Source organism: Fringilla coelebs (assembly GCF_963513975.1).
Source record: "Fringilla coelebs genome assembly, chromosome: 11".
Taxonomy (NCBI): Eukaryota; Metazoa; Chordata; class Aves; order Passeriformes; family Fringillidae; genus Fringilla; species Fringilla coelebs.
The window spans coordinates 19097124-19118118 of record NC_140037.1 but is presented as its reverse complement, the minus strand read 5'-3'; the positions used below and the strand labels follow the sequence as shown (position 1 = coordinate 19118118).

The 20995-nt window shown below is 51.0% G+C and overlaps 2 protein-coding genes across 5 annotated transcripts; one reads left to right on the top strand and one right to left on the bottom strand.

Annotated features, from left to right (window-relative positions):
• Positions 1-432: 432 nt before the first annotated feature.
• On the top strand, positions 433-3106 carry PDZD11 (PDZ domain containing 11). The gene is made up of 6 exons (XM_084213023.1): positions 433-546; positions 663-746; positions 1215-1271; positions 1473-1571; positions 1657-1717; positions 2378-3106. Exons 1-6 carry the CDS (start codon positions 460-462, stop codon positions 2410-2412), a joined length of 423 nt encoding a protein of 140 aa, XP_084069149.1. The 5' UTR covers positions 433-459; the 3' UTR covers positions 2413-3106.
• Positions 3107-4878: 1772 nt separating this feature from the next.
• RAB41 (RAB41, member RAS oncogene family) lies at positions 4879-20663 on the bottom strand. 4 transcript variants are annotated; one of them, XM_084212857.1, is made up of 9 exons: positions 20503-20643; positions 19061-19119; positions 17371-17424; positions 15264-15363; positions 12367-12475; positions 11544-11655; positions 8696-8789; positions 7569-7635; positions 4879-6757 (listed from the first exon to the last, which is right to left on the bottom strand). In XM_084212857.1, exons 2-9 carry the CDS (start codon positions 19084-19086, stop codon positions 6693-6695), a joined length of 627 nt encoding a protein of 208 aa, XP_084068983.1. In that variant the 5' UTR covers positions 19087-19119; positions 20503-20643; the 3' UTR covers positions 4879-6692. The 4 variants fall into 4 exon arrangements, with proteins under 4 accessions (XP_084068983.1, XP_084068984.1, XP_084068985.1 ...); XM_084212858.1 differs by having other exon boundaries at positions 12367-12472; XM_084212856.1 differs by lacking the exon at positions 15264-15363 and having other exon boundaries at positions 4880-6757; positions 12367-12472; positions 20503-20663.
• Positions 20664-20995: the final 332 nt, after the last annotated feature.

The following is a 20995-nucleotide window of genomic DNA, read 5'->3' as shown; positions in this document are numbered from 1 at the left end:
GCCGGGGCTCGGGGATGGAGCGGAAGCCCCGGGCCGGGAGCGGGGCTGGAGCGGGGGCGGAGCGGGCCCGGCCTGGCCCTGCCCGGTGTAGCGGGGCGGCCGCGGGACTGACCTGGAACCGCCGCTGCCCGTTCCAATGGCGGCGCCGCAACGGCCGCCGTTCAAACCGGGCCGCGCGCCGCCACGGCCAATCACCGACAGGATCCTCAAGCGGGGCGGCGCCACAGCCAATCGCGGGGCCGTGCGTCGCCGAGAGGCGGGGCTGCAGCCAATCACAGAGCGGTGCGTCACTTAGGGGCGGGGCCAACCGGGGGTGGGAACGGGACCGCGCAAGGGGCGGGGCGAAGCCAATCGCGTGCGGGTGCGTCAGGCAGGGGGCGGGTCTCGGAGCGGGTCTCGGCCAATCGCAGCGCGGTGCGTCGCGCTCGGGGCGCGTCCCGGGCGCGGCGGAGCGGCAGCATGGAGGGCCGGGTGCCCTACGACGACTTCCCGGTGGTTTTCCTGCCGCCCTACGAGAGCCCGCCCGCCTGGGTGCCGCCGCACGAGGTCAGCCCGGGACGGGGGGAGCGGGGGCACGGCCCGGGGGCGGCGGCGGCCGCGGGGCCCCGCCGGGCGGGGGAGCCCGGCCCGGCCCCGGCTGAGCCGCCGCGCGTCTCCCGCAGCGCGTTTATCACCCCGACTACAACAACGAGCTCACGCAGTTCCTGCCCCGCACCATCGTCCTCAAGAAGCCGCCCGGGGCGCAGGTGAGGCGGGCGGCGCCGGCCCGGCGCTCCTGGGTGCGGTGTCGCGTTCCCGGAGCGGTTCCCGGCAGGAAAGGCGCTGGGATCGCGATATTCCCGACTGGCAGCGTCCTGGCGCAGGGAACTGCTGTCACAGGCGTGGGACGGGCAGGGTGGCTGATGCCAGGGCGTTGGGCAAGGGAAGGGGTTGTTCCCGATGTGGTATCTTGGGATGTGGAGCCGCTGGAGGATGGGAGCGGGTCCCCTCAGGTGTTCCCGGTGGCGGGAATTAGGAGAGAGGACCTGGCGCTGCTGCCTGGCTCAGCACCCCAGCACCCACGCCTTGGATCCCTCCAGGAGGCAGGGCAGAGAGGGGGGTCCTGGGGAATTGGAAGGGCCCTGAACAGGGAGAAGAATCCTGGGGAATGGATAAAGAACTGGGCCACAGGAAGGGTCCCGGTGACTGCATTTCCCTGCTGGTTTTTCCCACAGCTGGGCTTCAACATCCGAGGAGGAAAAGCCTCGCAGTTGGGAATCTTCATCTCCAAGGTGTGTCCATCCTTGCACCGTTCCTGCCCGGATCCTGCATGTGCTGGTGGGAGCAGCTGAGCCCCAGGGAGGCTCTGGCTGCCTCAGAACATCCTGCACCACTCCCTGGTTTTCTCCCAGCCCCTGGAATTGCTCCCTGGAGCAGTGTGGGAGGGGAGCTGTGGGAGATCCCCTGCTGCCACCCCTGCTCTCCCTTCCCAGGTGATTCCCGACTCAGATGCTCACAGGGCCGGGCTGCAGGAGGGGGACCAGGTGCTCTCAGTGAACGATGTGGATTTCCAGGACATTGAGCACAGCAAGGTGAGCGCTGGGATGGGGAATGCACCTCCTTGCAGCCTCTCAGCCCAGCACAGAACCCATGGAATGCTCTTTCCTCATTTTCCAGGCCGTGGAGATCCTGAAGACGGCGCGGGAGATCACGATGCGCGTCCGGTACTTCCCCTACAGTACGTGCCCGGTCCTGGGCGGCTCTTTGGGAAGCAAACTGCCCTAAATCCCTGCCCATTCCAGCCCAGTTTAGCAGCCCAAGGTCACTGACTGTTGATTTGAGATCAGGCACCACATCAGGATAATGAGGCCTGGCTTCATCTGCCCACGTAGGAAAACTCGGAGAGCAGGGAGGTGGGATGGTTGGGAATGGAAAAGTTAATTTAAAGCTCATGACTTTCAGCTAATTATCCTCAAATAACAGAGGAATGAGGTCTGGCACAAGTGCAAATGGTGGATATCCCTCCCTAAGGATGTTTGAATTGTGAGTGAAGGGAAGGACTGGGTTAACTCCCAGTTTCTCCTTCTGCATCTATAAAGTTCCAAGATTTAAGGGATAAAAAAGGGGAGAAGTCAAGCCAAACAAGGATTCTTCATAGAATGGAAAGTGGCCATTAAGAAGAAAAAGAAAAAGGAGTAAGGGAAAGAGGGGGTTTTAAACAAATAATTTCAAAGAAAGCATTTTGTTCTGAATGCCCTAAAATCACTTGAAGTGACTGGAGGGGGTGCACTTTTAAAGCCAGAGGGTCTCAAACCCTGCCTCCCCTTGGGAATGTGTGTTTTCCTGAACATTTTGGGTGATTCCCCCTGGCCATCCTCTGCTTGTCCCTCTCTCCCAGATTACCAGCGGCAGAAGGAACGGACAGTTCACTAACAGGGAGCTTCATCCTGCCAAAACCTCTCCACCCCTTCTTCCCAACGTCTGAGATGACTCCTCACGTTTCAGCTTTCACTGGAGGCACCACTGGCCTGCACGGGATCAGCTCTTTCCCACGTGGGGAGATGCCAAGGGGCTCATTTGGCTGGAAGGTGGATGGGGATTGAGGCTGTGCTCCTGGGAATGGGAGTTGGGAAAAGCTGGTGTGAAGTGGGTACTGGGGGGCAGCTGTTCCAGCAGGATCCAGATTTTAGCAAGACTTAATTTAAGTGAGTTCTGGGCTCGTTCTGGATCCCTTGATCCTGGATCCCTGGTTCTTGAGCATTCCTGAGCAGAGCACAGGCATTGTCCTCCAGGAAATTCACCTGTTCCACTCTCTTGTGCCATGGAATTCTTTCCTTCTCCTCTGTCCCACCTCTGCTCTGCATTGCTGGGTTTGCTGGCAACTCCAGGAGTAAAATCCAGCCCCAGTCCATGCACAGCTCTGGCTGTTTGTGCCTCTTTGCTGATAAAACCCCCACTATATAGGACTGGGATGTTTGGAAATGTTAATTACCAAGGAAATTATCAGCAAATCCAGGGGCAATTGCCTGGTAGGATCACGTTGTAATGGCTTCAGGACAGCCCTGGCTCTGACTTCTCTTCCTTGTGGGGTTTTCCACTTTTTCTGTAAAAACAATCAATAAATCAAGTACAGCAGCCTGAGTTCAGCTTCTTCCCACTCAGGACGTCTGTGTGGCAGTTGGGATGTACCCACCATGAGCACCACTCCAAGGAAATGCTGGGACAAGGCTCAGCTCCAGTCACCCTTGCAGCCTGCAGGAGAAGATTTGGGATCTGCAGCTGTTTCAGGGCCTTTTTCCACTGACTCTGCTGGAAAGCAGTCCCTGATTAACTTGGAGGGTTCCAGCACTGCTGGGAAGGAGTAAGGCAGGATTGTGGCTGTGGTGGCACCAGCACAGCTCCAGGAGCAGGGCAAGACACTGAGCCAGGCTGGGAATGAGGAAAAGACACTGGAAAAGAGATTTTCACTCAGAATTTAAAATTAGCTTTTCCACCAGGGGAATGAACATCCTGGAAGCCCCTGCAACACTCTGGGAAAGGGAAGGAGAACTCTTGTAGCACCTCTCTGATTTCCCACAACCTCTGTGTCCCATAGGGAAGGAGGAGCTGCAGATTTCAAGGTTGAATTTGTCCCTCCTGCTTCAGAGCATTCCCTGGCAGGAGCTCCAGGAAGGTCTCACCTGCCCCAGGCAGCTCCTCCCAGGGAATGACTCAGGTGTTTTCCTGCTGACCTGGCTGACAGGAAAGAGTGGATTCTTTCCCAAGGCACATTCATGTTTTGGGTATGTTAATTAGCAAAGCATTAAGGCCACCAGAGTCTATTTCATCCTCCAGAATTTGAGCAGTTGCTGATTCCTGGTGGGAAAACAACAGCTCCAGCAACACTGGATTTTTTTACTGACAAAACTGGGTAGTGAGAGGCACAAATTTATAAAATCATGGAATGGTTTGGGTGGGAAGGATCATCCAGTTCCACCCCGTGCCATGGGCAGGGACACCTTCCACTATCCCAGGTTGCTCCAAGCCCTGTCCAACCTGGCCTTGGATACTTGCAGGGATGAAGGGAGCACTGCCAGGGGTTCAGGCTGCAGGTCTTTCTGGAGCAGCAGGATCAGTCCCAGGAGTGTTGCAGGGCAGGGCTCACCTGAGGGCTCCATTCAGAGCCATTCAGAGTCACATTTGCATCCACAGGGTCCTGTTGTTATCCCAAAATAGGGATCCTTCTTCCCAAGCTTTGGTAACCTCCCCCAGGGCTGAGATCATTCAAGCATGTCCAGCCCTAACCCTCAATGAGGCAATTCCATCCACAAGTCACTTCTTCCAACGCCCGGACATCACTTCCAGTTCATTGCCTCCTCAATTTCTTGGATTAAATACCTTTTCTTTCCTGATTAGGCTTGAAAGTAACAAAGATCAAACATCAAAGAGATGTCCTGAGAACATTGTTATATATTCCACATTTTGCAACAACATCAGCAAAGTCCTTTCTCCCTCCTCCTCTGTCCTTCTGCTCCATTCTTCCTCCCTCCTCTGTCCTTCCTTCTCCATTCCTCCACCTCTGTCCCTCCTCCTCCTGTCCTTCTTCATTCATCATTCCTCCTCTACCCACCCCTCCTCCTCTTCTTCCATTTCGCCTCATCTTCCTCCTTCTCCTCCATTCTTCCTCTTCATCCTTCCTCTGTTCCTCCTCCATCCCTGCTCAGGACAGGAATGTCAGCTCGGAGCAAAGCCCTCTTTCCCCCCAGCTCGCCGTGGCAGCAGGAGAGCGCAATGTTGGTGAAATAACTTTATTTATTTAGTGATACACTGTGGCTGTGTCACACAGTCCTTACTCAGAGTTACAGTCACACTTACTCGCTACAGCTACAAGACAGCGGGGCCGGACACACGGCAGGAACACATCCAGAAAAACAGTGGGAAGGGAACTATTGGATTCCACTAATTACCCCCCGCCCCTAATTGGGGTCTCCCCCCTCCCGCCCCGGTCCGTGACTCGAACAACACAAGGGACAGCAGAGCTGCCTGGGGAGGGACAGCAACACCTGTTCTACAGACACGGACACCGACACCAGCAACTCCCACAAGGGGCTATGTACAGGGAATGGGATCAGCTTCCCGAGGGGGGGACAGGACTCACATCCCAGCTTCCTCCTGCGGCCAGGGGAGGGGACTCTGGGCACCTCAGTGAGCTGCTGCCAGGCCAGGGCTGCCACATCCCAGCCCGGGGCTGTCCCTTCCCCTCATCGGGTGTCAGGGACCGAGGGACACCCTGCCAAGGGAGGGGAGGGAGTGCCACTGCCCCCCCACCCCCACCGTGGTCACTGTCCTACCACAGCATGCTCTGTGTCCCATAGGCCAGGTGGGGAAAGGACAGCGGAATTCTCCTCTCTGCTGACTTTTTGTGGACCCAAAACCCCAGGAAATCTCTGAAAAGCTCTATGAATTAATTCCAAACCAGGGGCTGGGGGAAAGGAGGCAGCTCCCAACCTCCTAGGTTGGGGAGTGACCCCAGATTTCCCTTCAGCAGCATCCAGTCCTCCAATCCTCCACCCACTGTGACAGGAATCCCCTGCCACTGCTCCCCTCAGCTTTGGCAAAGGTTGAAACTCACCCCAGGAGTCAAATGGCTGCTGGTCCCACCCCAGAGCTCTGCTCCAAGGGCAGAGGCAATGGGAATGATTCCATCAAGCAACCTGGGAATGGGAGTGGAATGTTGCCCTTCCCTCTGCTATGGCTCTTCTGCTCTGCATGAAATAGCTCCCATGACAAAAAACAGGAGAATGGAGATCAGGGAAGGAGCCTGAGGAGCATCCATGACTCCCAGGGCAGGTATTGCCCCTGCAGTGATGGATTCCAGGTCACTCTTTGCTTCCAGAATCCCTGAGGATCTCTCCCCACCCAGCCTCAGGCTGCAAAGCCTCTGTTTCCTCATCCTCCCCCACATCTGCAGCCAACACTCACCAACATCCTCTGGATGGAAAGAGATTCCAGCAGGCTCTGGGATGTCCCTGCCACAGAAATGGGAGCAACAACCCAAAGCTCTCAGAGTCTGGGGCTTTCCAGGGCCTGTGTGACTCGAGGGGCAAAACTGGGAAGTGGTGAGCAAGAGTTAGCCAGGATCATCCACAGAAAGGAGAAACCAGAGAGCTCATGGGATGTGTGCCCTGTGGGAAGCAAAGCCTGGGAACCTGCAGAGTCCAAAAAGGCAAGTCCAAGTGACTGGTTTAAGTTTAAGGAGCAGCCTTTTACCAGAGGAAGTGGGGATGCAGGACAGAGGGCTGGAGAAGGCAGGGGGAGGATGCAAGGCAGGAGGGAAGGCAGAAAACCCACCCCCCAAAGCTTCATTTTTGTCTTCCCTAACTCGGCAGCTTTTCCATGGCATTCACAAGATACATCTGAGCAGGGAGGCTCCAGGTGGGAACAGGGGGGAGAAAGGGAGGAAGAGAGAGAGAGAGGGAGGGGGAGAGAGAGAGAGAGAAAGTGTGAAGGGCACCGTGGTGCCAAAGTGCAACAACATAAAAAAATAAACTCAAAAGACAGGACACTCATTCTGCACTCAGGGCTCAAACCATGCAGTGAGAGGGGAGCCGGGGCTGCTCCCCACCAGTACCCAGGGGTTCATTGCTCGCTTGGGGATGGTTTGGCAGCCCCGGGGGCGATGAGCGCGACGGTCTCCGCCAGCCCGGCCGCCGGGGCTGCTGCCGCTGGGGCTGTTAGCAGGAGCACCCGCTCTCCGTCACTGGCTGCTCGGGGGGCTTCTCTAGTTTGATGTCAATCACTGCAGGGACAGTTAAGGAATCACCCAGGACAGGATCTGGAAGGGTTGTGTGGGGTCTTTCCACAACCTGCCTGCACAGGCAAAGCCAGGCACGTGGTGAGACCTCGCAGAGGAGGGACAAAAAGAGTAACGAACTTTGGTGTTCTAAAGGCGTGGAAATTTCAGCCTCAGTTCGAGTGGAGAAGCAAAACTCGTGCTGGTGATTAGTTGTGTGTATTTATACCTGGCCCACGAACAGGGTCATACAATCCCAGGGTGGCTTGGGTTGGAGGGGATCTTAAAGATCACCCAGTGCCACCCCCTGCCCTGGGCAGGGACAGCTTCCACTGTCCCAGTGGCTCCAAACCCCATCCAACCTGGCCTTGGACACTTCCAGGGATCCAGAGCAGCCACAGCTTCTCTGAGCACCCTGTGTCAGGGCCTCACCACCCTCACAGGGAAGGACTCCTTCCCAATATCCCATCTAACCCTGCCCTGTGGCAGTGGGAAGCCATTCCCCCTTGTCGTGTCGCCCCAAACCATTGTAAATATTCTCTTTCCATTTTTCTTTTTGGCTTCTTCAGGTCCTGAAGGCCCAAATTAGGTCACCACAAAGCTTCTCTTCTCCAGCCTGAACAATCCCAATTGTCCCAACCTTTCCTCACGGCAGAGCTGCTCCATCCCTCTGCTCACACTCCAACAGCTCCACGCCCTGCTTCAGCCACATCCCTGCAAACCCCAGCAAGGCCATCCCCACAATGTGCCATAGAAAGTCAGTAAGCCAAATTTAACACCAGATAATTGCCCAATTCCACAGGAAAAACAAGGATACTGTCTTCTTTGCTCTTCTCTGGTGTGCTGTCCATCCCAGGTAAGGCAGCAGCCACACGGCGGAAAAGCTGGAAAGCAGCAAGAGAGAAGCTCAAGGCTTGTCAGAAACAAGTTCCTGTTAAAAACACTGTTTCACAGCAGGACTCTGAGTCTGAGTTGTACCAACTCCTTAAGTGGGTACTTTAGCAAGCAGAGCAGTGATCAAAAATGCCACGAGAATTTTATGCAGGATATTGAACAGGTTTTAAAGAGCTTATATTAAAGAACTTATCAATGCCTACAAAAAACCAGTTTATTTTACCTGTTCCTCCTCGAAGAGAATGTGGAATTAATTAGTAACATCTTCCAGGGATTCATGGAACTCCCTCCTGCACTTACTGAACATCATTTACCATGTTCAGCCTCTGCTTGTGCACAAAGGGTGCACATTTGGGGATTTCTGATCACTCAGCTGGCACTAAATATTCCTCTGTGGAACAACAGAGCTTTTAGAGCCCAGCCCTTCAGATCAGTCCTGCTGCCAAAGAGCCATTCCTCAGCAGAACTGCTGGTTCCAGGGAGTTGCACTTACACTGGGAAAGGCTCTGCTACCCCCAGAAAACCTGGAAAATGGGTTTGCATCACTCCTCAGTCAATGTTTGGAGCTCTCCCTGCTGCCCTCACACAGCACAGACACTGCCAGGCTGCTGAACTCTGCTGCATCAAACCCCAGAGCAATCCCTGCTGCTGCTGATTTCCCTCCTCAGCCACCCCTCAAAGGGTGCTCCTGCAAAACCCAGGTTCCAGTGAGGTGCTGGGGCTTGCAGCCTCCACATCCCAGCTCTCCTCACAAACACCCACTGGGCAAAGAAGGCAACAGGAGTCAAAATCCACCACTAAAGTGGATTCAATCCAGAACAGCCACAAAAACTGAGCCCAAAGCCTCCCAATCCAACTGTGAGGTTGTACCAAGCTGCTTTGACAGGGAATCATGGACTCAACAGGAAAGCTGCTTGCACTACACAAACCAAGACACATCTCAGGGGCTGGCATTAAACACAGGGAAGTTCCTGCAGGATCCCAAATCCACCCTGGAGCAGACCCAGAGCAGTGAGATTCCTGACTGAGAGCTCAGCCTGGAGGTTTTACCTGTTTCACATTGTAGCCAGTCTTTGCACTGGTCTCAATGAACATCACATTCAGCTCTTTGGCTCTCTGTTCCCCTTCCTCTGTGGTGATTTGCCTGCACAAAGGTGGAAAAGAGACACAAGGAACAGAAGGAAGAGTTAGAGATGGCTGGCAGGGAGCTGCTGCTCCCCCTCCAAGAGGGTGCAGCCCACCTCAGGACCCTGGAGGCTTCACCAGCCCCAGGTCTTCCAGCTGGGAGTGAAAACACCTCAGGAAAACTCCCTAGGGAGCCCCTGGAGTTGTGGCAGATGCACAGGGTGAAGTTTGTGCAGAACACCTGAGCCTCACCAACAGCATTCCAGGCAAGGAAAAATCCCCACACTGAGACAGGGAGTTTCCCAAATCTGACAGAGGGAATGCTGAGAGGTGACACAAAGGCTCCAGAAAGGCTCCAGCAGCAGGGACAGTGCAGCAGCTTGGGGACAAGCACCTGGAATTGCCCCTCTGTGTCCCATTAAGTCCTGCTTTAGCACTGCTTTCAACACACAGCACATTCAGCTCCTGGGCTTCTCCAGTAATGAGAACAAATCACAGAGCAGAAAAACCAAACCAAAGCAAAAGAGTCCAAAAATGAGAGAAAGAAAACTGCAAGGAGAAAGAAAAAAAAAAAACAAACAAAAAAACCAAAAAAACCAATAAAAAAAAATTAAAAAAAAAAAACCCTACCAACTGAAGCAACATTGCCTTACCAGGCTGCACTGAACAGGAACAGGGCTATTTTTAGTGCTGCTTTTTGGCCTCAGAACTTGCCTCATCCCTGGTTTTTATCAGAGGATGAATGGCTCCCCTGTATTCTGTCTCAAAAAATAAAGCCACCTTTGTGACACTAAAGGTGGCTTTATGCAGCCTTTACAGGCCCAGAATTTCAGCCTCACAAAACCCCAAGGTCCTTTGAAAAGAAAGGCAAGGCAGCTCCTGCTACTGACACCTGGATATTCCCTTCCCCATCATTCCAAATTCCAGCCCACACCAGGACTACTGTCACATTCAGCTGCCAAAATAAGAATTTCCAGTGCTGCATGAACTTCAGCTGTAGCTGCTTCAAACAATTCTTCTGGTATTTTTAATTCTTCCAGCAGTGCTGGGCCAGCTGTTGTGCACCATCAGGAAATACTCCAAGGCTGAAATGATCCCATTGGCCTTTCTAGTTTCATATGGAACTGGATTTTGAGAGGAATTAGAAATGCCAGGATATTCAGCCAGGGAGCTGCAGTTATTCCCAGCTGCCAGGAGGGCATGGGAGAGGCTCAGTGGTCAGAATCCAGAGCTGGCTCAGGGACAACATCTTGGATTTTGCTTTTGTGAACGATTTCAGGGACACATCATGAATTCATCACACATGGAATTCTTAAGCAAAATGAACTGTACATGTTTTTATCGTATTCTTGAAGCTCTCAGCAGCAAGTTTTAGGAATATTTCCAAAGTGCAAGGCATGGGACACCTCAAAATGCTTCCCAGTGAAGTGGGAAAAGCCAAAAGCCAATCCCTGCTTTTCCTGCTGGGCATGAATACTAAAAACCTGCAGGACAAACAGCCAGGGATGTTGGGACACAAAACCACCAGAATGACAGGAGAAAATCCACATCACAGCCCATCCTGAAGGTGCAGGAGTGAGCAAAGCAGGGCTTAGAATTAAAAATGTGGGAATGCCCCACAATGGAACACTCAGATCAACCTGCCCATCGTCCCAAGAAACAGAGTAAACTGATATTCAAAATAAAAGCCAAGACATTGCTGAGAAAACATTCATTTCATCTATGAATTGTTCTCCTTTGATAAGGAAAATCTTGTGAACAGCCAAAGTACAAGAACTTGATTTTTCAAGACTTTGCTGTCAGATCCAGGTGTTTCCCAGTTCTACCTTCCTGAGGTGATTTTCTGTGCATCAGACCAAAAACCCCCTGTGGCTTCAAGCCCTCACACACCTCCTGACAGCCAAAGCCCACATTTCTGGGATGTGTGAGGATGTCTCAGTTGGAAGGGCTGGAACTGCCTGGTTCAGTCCATCTTCCCTTTGCCAACTGCTTCTGGCACCACCCATTAAAATAAAAACCTTCCCTTATTGACACTGCTCCTGATACCTTCCTAAGGAACAAAAATCTCTGAAAATATTCAACAAAATCACTGTTAAATCAACAATCCAGAGAAGAATTTAAAATAGAAACACAAAGTAAAGCCTGTGCTCTTCTAAGAGCTCATTACATTGGCTGTTTTGGTTGATGTGCTGTAGAATTAAGAGTTTTAAAGCAAAATGCTTTATGGCACCTCCCAAAACATTAATCTGTGTCATTTTCGGATAGTCTAATCAAATTCTTGGGTCTGTCTTTGGGGGAAGTTTGGGTTTTGCTAATTTGATTTCCTTTCACACATCCACAAGCTCAGTGTGTGTTATGTATGACATGAAATTTATACTCAGAGAAATTCATACTTTTAGATTAATCCTACAAAAGTTTGTGCTGCTTCTTAACGAGGAGAAATTGTGCCATGAACTTCCAGCTGCACGTGCAGAGAGAGTGGGGGTAATTAGTGGAAACCAGTGAAAATCAGCTGATTTCCTTGCTTTCACAGGCAGCTTTTAGCCTCTACCTCAGTGTGAAAAGAAAAATCAGACAAAATACCCTACTGAGATAATGGTGCAGAGCCACTTAAGCAATTTTTTTAGGTGGGTTTGTTTTAACTATTTTTTGGACAGCAAAGGGAATAACTTTTGCTAAAACCAGAAATGAGAATTTCCTGACAAGCAAACGATGTTGTGTTTAAAACTAAGCCTTGTTTTAAGCCCAGCCTGACCCCTGGGTCCCCTGTTACCTCTTGTCTGCCAGGTCGGTTTTGTTCCCCACCAACATGATGATGACATCACTGCCTCGCTCTGTCCTGACGTCATCGATCCACTTGGAGGTTTGCTGGAAAGAATTCAAGTCTGCAGGGAAGAATGAAATAGCAAAGCTGAGGATAAAACTCCTTTATGACAGGCAAAATGCTTCACTGGTACTCAGGTGTGTTATAGTATTTTTTTTTAGTAAGGTCTAATAAGCTTTTGGAGGTCTATAATACATTTAAGATAGCTCAGCTACTTTTGGAGGCAGGATGGCTTCTGTTGCAGTGTTGGAAACAAAAAGGTTTAATAAAAGGCAAAATAACAAACAGAGAAAAACTGAGCTAGGTGCAGGAGATTTTTGCTTTTGGCAAAACACTTTACAAATGCGATTAGTTTCTTTGTTCACTTCTTTTTCTACTAAATTGCTTAGGTGGGACTTTTTGATAGATTAGATAATCCTATCGAATTAGCTATGCTTAAGTTTGAGGTGAAGTCCTTTAGACTTATGAGGTGGCTTTTTCACCAAATCCAGGAGAGAAACTTCTGGGCTTCTTTCCTTTTTGAGGGGACAAAGGACAGTTTTGGCACTCTCTCAAGAGGGGGCACATTCCCATACAGGTGCTTCTCCAAACCTCCCCGCCCCACATCAATTATTTCCCGCCCAGACAGAAAAACAAGGAAGGTGTGAAAACATCTCCGATTTTAATGATGTTTTTGCAGAACTTGTGGTTGTAACTTCTCAGTTCTGCTCATGTGGGGTGTTTCTACCAAGGACACAGCAGAGCAGCCCTGCCCTGAGCTGCCAGCACTCACTTGTGATGTCATAGACCACGACGGCGATGGTGGAGTCGCGGATGTAGCTGGGGATGAGGCTGCGGAACCGCTCCTGCCCCGCCGTGTCCCAGAGCTGCAGCCGCACCTGCTGGGGCCAGCCCGGCCCACCAGGAGAGGAGAGAGAGCAGGAAAACCTTTTAGGGAAAAGGCCACTTCCACACCCAACTGCAGCAGCTGAGCTGACCGTGTCATCTCGCCCCAAATCCAACCCCAGCAGAGCCGTTTCCTGGATCTGTTTGTCAAGTGCTTTAATTCCCTCCTCTGCTTGCCCAGAGATCCTGCTACTCCCAAACACCTCTAGGATTTGGCTCCCACCTCATTACTGGGGGTAGCCAACAGTACAGCACTGATCTCCCAGGATTAAGGATGGGATCTCACAGGACTCATAGCCTGGAGCATCTCTGATCAAAGCTTTTGGGGCAATTCCCACAGGACAGACACCAGGCAGGAAAACAGCATCCAACCTCCAGCATGGAGCATCCATGTGATGGCAGTGGGGATTTTCATGTGATATGGAAGCAATGATAATTTAAATTCCAGCAGAAATGAAAGCAAGTGTTACACACTGCAGGGTTCAGGTGGTGCAAAGGGCACTGGGTTCTCCCTTGCAGAGCAGCACAGGAGTCACAAAAATGCTGAAAGAGTTTGACCCCAAACACAAACTGTTATTATTATATATTATTATATTTGACAGCTCCAAGGTCTGGGACCTGTCTGGCTGAACACCAGCACTACTCAAAAACTCCCCAAACAAAAAGCTTTCCACACTGGGAGTCCTTTTCCTTCACCCTACAGTGCCTGAAAACAGGATTGCTCCTCCTTCCCAACAGTTTTCTGGAGGCACCCACTGGTTTCCAGTTTACAGCCACAAATAATCCCAGCAGGGAGGCAGAGCACTGGTTAATGAAGCAGCTCATCAAGGAAAAAGCAGCTTCTTCAGGACCAATCACTGCTTGTTTAGAAGAGGAAGAGAAGCTGATAAAGCACAGGGCTGCAGTTAGATTCAAAACAACATCTTATCTCCATCAGGGAATGTCGAGCTGATGCCCTGGGGCTTAAGGAAGATTAGGGTTTATAGTTAAAGCAATTAGCTCTTGCTTCATTTTGACGGCAGACTTGATTACAGGAGCAGAAGTCAGGACTCTTCTCCATGCCAGGAAATTCAAGGTGACAAAGTGGGAGCACCTGGGCAGTGTCACAGCAGAGCTGGAAGATCAGGCTGATCCCTACAGCTCCTGGATTTTCCAAGCTTCCACACCCTCCCTGGACAGTGCTGTCACACTGGAATATTCCCCAAGAACATTCACTGAACCATCCCAAACCTTCAGACTCACAGCAAAAGGCAACTGGAGGAAGAACCACAGAGCTGGCCCAGGTAATTTGTTTAATTTGTTGAATTTATTTAATTTTATAAACTTGTTTAATTTGTAATTTGTGCAGGGCAAAGTTATTTGAGGGAAGATCTCCTGTGACCAGGTACCACACAGACACCCCCGAAGTGGCCCAGGTTTACTGCATTCCTACAAGTCCAGGTTTGTGTGCATCCATTTTAGAAGGGAAAATACAGATAACCACTGTGGGACACCAGGAATGAGCCCAGCCCCCTTTAGGAACAACCCTCAGGAAGGGCCTGAGCTGAGTATGGACTCCCCTCATGGACCTCTCCACCTGCATTTTGGGATGTCCAGCGCATCAACAATAGCTAAACAATTCCATTGTTCCCCCAGAAGTACCTGGGCATGTCCCTTCTGCAACACAAGAAAACTTTAAACCTCCCAGTCACTAAGAACTGTGGAAAAAATGAAATTATCTGCAAAGATCAGCCCGTTACTGAAGAATTATGAGATCAGCTGTCACTTAATTTCTTCTGACATGGTTGGGAGCTGTTAAGAACAACTTGGACTGGCAAAATGTTTCCAGCTGCTTGGACAAACAGCATCCTGTACCTGCACAGTGGGAAAAATGATGCCAAGCTGTGCATCCTGCCCAGCTGCCTCAGCACAGGCCACCACCTGCACACCTCTGTGCTCCCCAAACAGGCCAGTCAGACACCATTTGCACCAAACCAGGAGTTCCCCCAGAATTCTCTCCAGGACTGGAGAAATATCAAGAAATTATTTGCCCTGAATAGTGAGGATAAATCACAGCCTATTATTTGTTAAGCACTTCAGCCTAGCAGAGCAAAACAAACACCTCACTCCAAACTTGTTTGTAACAGAATAAAGCTGGGCCAGACCTTTTCTGCCTGTGCTGTTTTCTTTACTGAAATTCATATAATGCCTGATACTGTAGATTAACAAAACCCCTACCAGATCAAGTGGAATCAATAACAATGAAATTATTCTCTTCATAACTTCCTATCCTGTATTTAAACATTCATGTCAAGAGTTACAGAGAATTTCCCTGTAAGCTTGTTTGTTCTTTAGAAATTGTGCTTGTTGCATCTCTCCTCTTTCAGAAGCTCTCTTGTGAGTCTCCCGGTTTCTTTTCCAACAAAATGTGAATCTTGAATCCTCCTAAGTCACTCCACAGATTTTGTTTAAAAGGGTCCTATTTTGTTTTACCTACTCTGACAATCCTCCTTTGCTTTGGCACCTGAAGCTGTTACTTGTATAACCTCTCTCCTTACCCAGAAATGAAAAAGAAAAATAATTTTGAAGTTAGAAAAATAAAACAAAACAAAACAAAACAGAAAAACAGTAAAGCTTTCCAAAGGCTACCAAAAACCAGCACAGACACAGGAACTCCCAATCCCTGCCAACACCCACAGGTGACTGATGGGCTATTTTAGCTCTGTTTGGGTACCACCACCACTTCCAGAATAAAGATATGTGTTAAAAGCAAGGTCCCTGGCAGAGCCTGAGCTCGATACCTACTTGTGATGTCAAAGACAATGAGAGCCACAGCAGAGTCACGGATGGAGCTGGGAATGAGGAACCTCTCCTGGCCGGCTGTGTCCCACAGCTGCAGCCTGATCTGGGAAATGGAAAAGTGCAGGGCAAGGGGAAGGGGAACAGCAGGAAAATGGAGAACAAAACCAAAACTCGAGTGAAATCAAAATAAAGAAATAAAAATAAGCTGCAAAGCAAAACTAAGGCAACAAAAAGGAAAGTTCAAATGGAACAGAAATGTGAAAAGAGGCAGCGGCACTTCCCGAGGTCTGGGAACATCCCACCCTCCACACACCCAGGAATATCTCACACATTCCAACCCCTAAATCCCTCCTCATGGCACCAGCTAACAAGGGAAATGCACAGCCAGGCCTCAAGGGCCCTGCCAGAACAGCCACACAAGCAGCTGACCAGATGTGGGACTCTTGACCCTAAGGACCACCTCAGCCCAGCCTGGATGATCCCACTGGAAAAGCAGAGGTGGTGGAACCCTCAAGAACAACCACCCTGCAGGCTGGCTTCCCCTGCACTGCAGTCCACCAAGGCTGGGAAGATATGGACAAACAGAGAAGGAGGAACTGCTCAGTCTGTCAGGAATGAGGGGAACTGGCACATGAGGGATGTGGCTCCTGACAGCCAGGACTGAGGATAGGGCTTCAGGTGGCTCCAGCTCACTTAATGCAACACATCCCAATGCTGGGAATGTCACACAGCTGCCCTTCTGGAGATGGTTTTAAAGAACCAAACTCCACGTGTTTCATGGAATCCCAGAATGGTTTGGGGTGGATGGGATCTTCAAGCTCATCTCATTCCACCCCTGCCATGGGCAGCGACACCTTCCACTATCCAAGCTTGATTCTGTCCCTTCCAGGGATGAGGATCCCTTCTGCTGGCTTTTGCTGCAAGGCCGTATCAAAACCACCAAAGCACACATCCCAGCTGGAGGCTCAGCATTCCTCATTTCCAACCCAGAAATCAAAGCCTATTGCAAAATCCAGCATTAACCACATCTGAGAAACTATTCCAGTGTCTGAATTTTCTCAGCTTGTTTGCTTGTATTTGTCCCTCCTCTTATCTACACTCCACACCTCTGTTATCTGAACAGGCTTTATGGGCTCTGTGAACCCCTTACATAACCAGGAAAGCTCACAGCATTCCAACACTGAGATGAAAATGGGATTTTCTGGATAGCAGAGCAGCAGATGAATGACATCCTGACTTACACAACCATGAGGAACCCACATCACTATAACAGCACACAGGCATCCACAGGTGTCCAGCAGCAATCCCAGGATCTTGGCCTTAAACCAAGGTTAAAGAAGGACTTTTCTAAGAGGGAATAATTGCTAAAATGGCAGAGAAATTCTCAGGAAATTCAGCACACACAATGGGAAGAGACTTCTTTGGAAGCAGGAGGCCCAAAGCTCCACACAGGAGTGTTCCCTGCTCCCCACAGCTCTGTCACACTCCTCACACAGCAGTAAAATGGGAACAAGGCAAACACTGGCAAAACATGAGCAAACCCACAAATACTGAGAGGAAATCCAGGAGAAGGGAGTGAGAGGTCTCTGTGCAAACAGGAATCTCATGCAGGCTAAATCCCAATTTGCTTTATTGCAGGAGGTCAGAGCTGTGTTACCACAAGAACTTCCAAGGAGGAGGAATGAGGTCCAATCATGAAGGACATCAAGACTTGGAAAACCAACTCCTTCCTTGGCTTTTTATTGGCTTCAGGAGCTGCACTGCATGAGCCACGTGGTCCTTTCCAGCTCAGAATATTCTGTGCTACCTGAGGTCTGCTCAGCCCTTTACATCCTGACAATCCCAGAGGCAGAGCTGCAAATTCAGGGAACAAACTGCACCTAAAGCAGGTGCACACAAGAGGCAGCACATTCCCTGGGATGTGGCCCTTATCCGGCCCCAATTTTCCATGGAAGATTTTGACTTCCTGATAGAGGTATCAGATCTTGTACCAGTGATGGGATTCAGCCAAGGCTGGTTCTCCTGGAGGCTGCTGGGGGATTCCAGCAGCTGCTGGAGGAAGGGCCAAGGGAAAGAGCCCTCCCAGCCATCCCAGCCCTGCCCCACTCACCGTGCGGTCCTCCAGGTACATTGTTTTGGACAGGAAATCAATTCCAATGGTTGCCTGGAAAGAGGAGAAGCATTAGGAGCTGTGACTTGCCTTCCAGCATCCCCTTGCTGCACAAACTCTCACAAATGTTCCCAAACTTGTTATGAAGCTGGTGAAGTGATTTGCCTTCAATTGCCTTCAACTGAGGTGATGAAACCAAAGCAATCTGGGAATCTGCACCAGCTGTATTTCACAGCATTCCTCAACACTCAGCTCCACAAGAACCTCTGAGTGTGGATTTTAACCTCAGACATTCCTGTATCTCCACACAGATTGTATCTGAGCTGGCAGCTCCTTCTGGCCTGCCCCAATTCAGTCTGGTAAGAATTATCTGGTTAGAAATACCCAAAAGGTAGAACAAACGAGACGTATAAAATATGGGCAGCTGAAAACTAAAAGGCCATTTTTATCCAGGCCTTTCTACTTCAGAATGTGCTTCCCTTCCAGTGACATTCAGCAGCTTCATTTCCCAGGCAGGTCTGCATTCACTCCCATTCCCACTGCTACAGCAATTCCAGCACAAAGGCATTTAAAATAGTGCACTAAGTTAGGTGCACTCCCAGGCACTTCAATCAAGGAGCTGTCCCAGCTCATCAGAACCCCAGGAAAGAGCTCCTGATGTACCAGATTTGAGTGTTTTAGGCAGATTATCCCCATTCTTAACACTCAAAGCTGAATGTGTACCATTGGATAATTGTAAAGTGCAACACAGTCAGTTTTGGGAGGGAGAATTTATTTCTGGGAGGTCTACTTTCCAACCAAGCCATGGTTTATACCAACTACAACAAGCAATAAAGAAATCTATGAGAGCATCTTACAAGAGTCAGGAAAAGAAAGGAAGCACAGGAGAAGAAAAAGCACAGGAAGCACAAGAGGATCCAGTTCCAGTGGGTGACCTGTCCTCGACTTCCAATCACCCCAATCTAACACAGTAACTCTTCCAGGCTGAATTAAAAGATAAAGTCCTAATCTCATCTGCTTTACAGGTATTTGATATTCCCATGAAATACTTCTGAGTGCTTTTGATGAAATTAATTCTTCCCCAAACCTTCAGGCCTCTTACACATCTTCTGCTTTTTATCTGCAGCCTCTTTATCCCCACCCCCCTCTTTGCCTGCCAAGACTTCCCTGGCTTTTCCTATCTTTAGTCCTTTAGTCAAAAAATAGTAATAAAAAAATTGAGAGACAAAATATACCAAGCTGACTTCTGGCAGATCCATCTACACACTCCAGACTCAACTATTCTGAAATGGAAGCTCTAAAGATAACAGAGACTAAGGATGTCAGAAGATGTTGGGTTTTTATTAATTCTCCATTTCCTGAGGCTCCCATATTATCCAGCACCAGAAATCCTGACCATAAAAAAACGTTCTCCCCATTTTCCTCAAGGCTTCTCACAGGCTCTGTCCCACATCCAGAGGGGATCTAAACCTTGCTCCCTTTCTGGATACAGCACTTCCTGACATCACACTGGATGCTTTGATTTACCATTTCACAGCACATTTTAACCCATTATCTGATCTTGAACTGACACCTCATGGAGAAATGGGCTCCCAGGCATCAATTTGAGCAGCAGGGCATAGATTAATACAAATATATTTAATATATTAATACAAATATAGTTAAAAAGCAAACAAATACAATCACATACCTGGTAAGTATTGTCAAAACTGTCATACATAAACCTGGTGATCAGGGAGGTCTTCCCAACTACAAGAGAAGAGAAAAATTACTTTCAAGCAGCAGTAGAGGGAAAAAAAAAATAGCACTGCTTTGGGAGTGGCACTGATCTGAGAGCAGCTGCCAATCTCAGCCCATTCCAGCTACACCTTCCTGGGAAACAGCCAGCTGGAAATTTCAGTCCCAAAATGACACAGGCAGATCAATCTCTGCAGGTCCAAACTTAATCATGGAGATAACCTGGCCCTCAAATCAGGTGTGTTGATAACAAAGAACCGCTTGTTTGCTTTGGGCAAGCAATAAATCTGCTTTGTTACCCTGTTCTGCTCCTTATGTAATCCCCAAGTCTGGGACATAAACATCAAAACAAAGCAGGTGATATCCCAGATGCTGTTCTGCTGCCTCTGGCTGCGTGGAAAAGCAATATTCCACACTCCCATCCTTCCTTTGTAACAAGATTTTAGATACAGAGCAAACTCTGGTGGTTTGTTTCAAAACTTTAAATTTACATCTCCAAATATCATCACAAGACAAAGTGCAGAACTGACAAGAAGCGAAAAACAAAGATAAAGCTCCAATTCTGGCTCAGGAAGCTGGAGGAAGCCAAGAAAAATTCAAAGGACATGGATAGAAGAGGAAAGAGGAATAAACTGCCTAAAAAGGTTGTGAAATTAGGAACATTAGAGAGGGTAAAAAACACATTAGACAAATGTGTATTAGCAGCAATGTCAATCCTGCATTGGAAAAGCTGGGAAATTAGAAAACTCCTGGAAATCCCTCCAAGACCTCCAGTTCCAGGCTCCAGGAGAAGGTGAGGAGCAATAACCCCACGATGGTTTGGGTTGGAAAGGACCTCAAAGCTCATCCATTCCACCCCTGCGGTGGGCAGGGACACCTTCCATAGCCCAGGCGGCTCCCAGCCCCGTCCAGCGGGCCCTGGACACTCCCAGCGACAAAATCCCACGATTCCAAGGAAATCGCACAACTCATCCACCTACCCCCAGGGAAGGGGCACAAAAGGGAGGCCATCTGAGGCAAAACAAAACCCCCGCGGCTGCGAGGGAGGGAGGGAAGGAGGCCGCGGCCAGAGGGGCAGCGCAGCCGCCGGGAGCCCCCGCAGCTCTGGGGCCGCCTCCCCGCACGGGCTGCGGGCGCACTGCGGGCCCGGGAGGGCGGAACGGAGCCCCGGCCGCTGGGAAGGGTCGGGCACGGAGCCCCGGCCGACGGGAAGGGCCGGGAACGGAGCCCCGGGCCCCGCCTGCCCCGCCCGCGGAGGCCTCAGGCCGGGCCGCCCCTCCCCGGGGCGCGTCCCCCACCCCGGGCACGGCGCGGCCTCGGCCCCGCACGGCCCCGGGCGCTGCCCCCGCCCCGCCGGCCCCTCCCGGTTCCGCCCGGGCCAGGCCCGGCGCTCACCGCTCTGCTCGCCCAGGAAGACGAGCTTGAACTTCCTGAGCGGGTTCCCGAAGTCGCCGCCGCTGCCGGGCGCGGACATGGCGGCGCGGGGGGGCCGAGCGGGAGCCGTGATGGGGACAAGGAGACAGCGCCGAGCGCCCCGGTACCACCGCCCCGCGCGTCACCTCCGCCGCGTCACCGCCGGCCCGCCCCGCGGGGAGGCGCGTCGCCACGGCCACCGGAGGAGGGACGCGGCCATGGCAACGGCGAGGGCGGGGGCCGGGCTGCCGGGGAGGGCGGTTGCTATGGCGACCGGAGGGGGTTGCCGTGGTGATGGGGAGGGCGGTTGCCGTGGCGACAGGGCGGCCTCCGGGACGAGGATGCTGCGGCGTGGAGCGGGATGTGCCCGGGCTGTAGCGGGGGTGTTTTAGCAGAGCCGGGTGTAGCGGGACGGATCCGGCTGTAGCTTGGCTGGAGCCCTCTGCAGCGGGGATGGTTGTAGCAGAATGAGTCT

Excerpts from the sequence above, each read along its gene's own strand:
- PDZD11 (XM_084213023.1), top strand. The coding sequence starts at position 460 with ATGGAGGGCCGGGTGCCCTACGACGACTTCCCGGTGGTTTTCCTGCCG. Across the intron at positions 1,272-1,472 it reads TGGGAATCTTCATCTCCAAG|GTGATTCCCGACTCAGATGC; the intron begins GTGTGTCCATCC and ends CTCCCTTCCCAG. Across the intron at positions 1,718-2,377 it reads CGTCCGGTACTTCCCCTACA|ATTACCAGCGGCAGAAGGAA; the intron begins GTACGTGCCCGG and ends CCTCTCTCCCAG.
- RAB41 (XM_084212856.1), bottom strand. The coding sequence starts at position 20,581 with ATGTCCGCGCCCGGCAGCGGCGGCGACTTCGGGAACCCGCTCAGGAAG. Across the intron at positions 19,120-20,502 it reads CTTCCTGGGCGAGCAGAGCG|TTGGGAAGACCTCCCTGATC; the intron begins GTGAGCGCCGGG and ends CTTCTCTTGTAG. Across the intron at positions 7,636-8,695 it reads CTGGCTACAATGTGAAACAG|CTTTTCCGCCGTGTGGCTGC; the intron begins GTAAAACCTCCA and ends GCTGCTTTCCAG.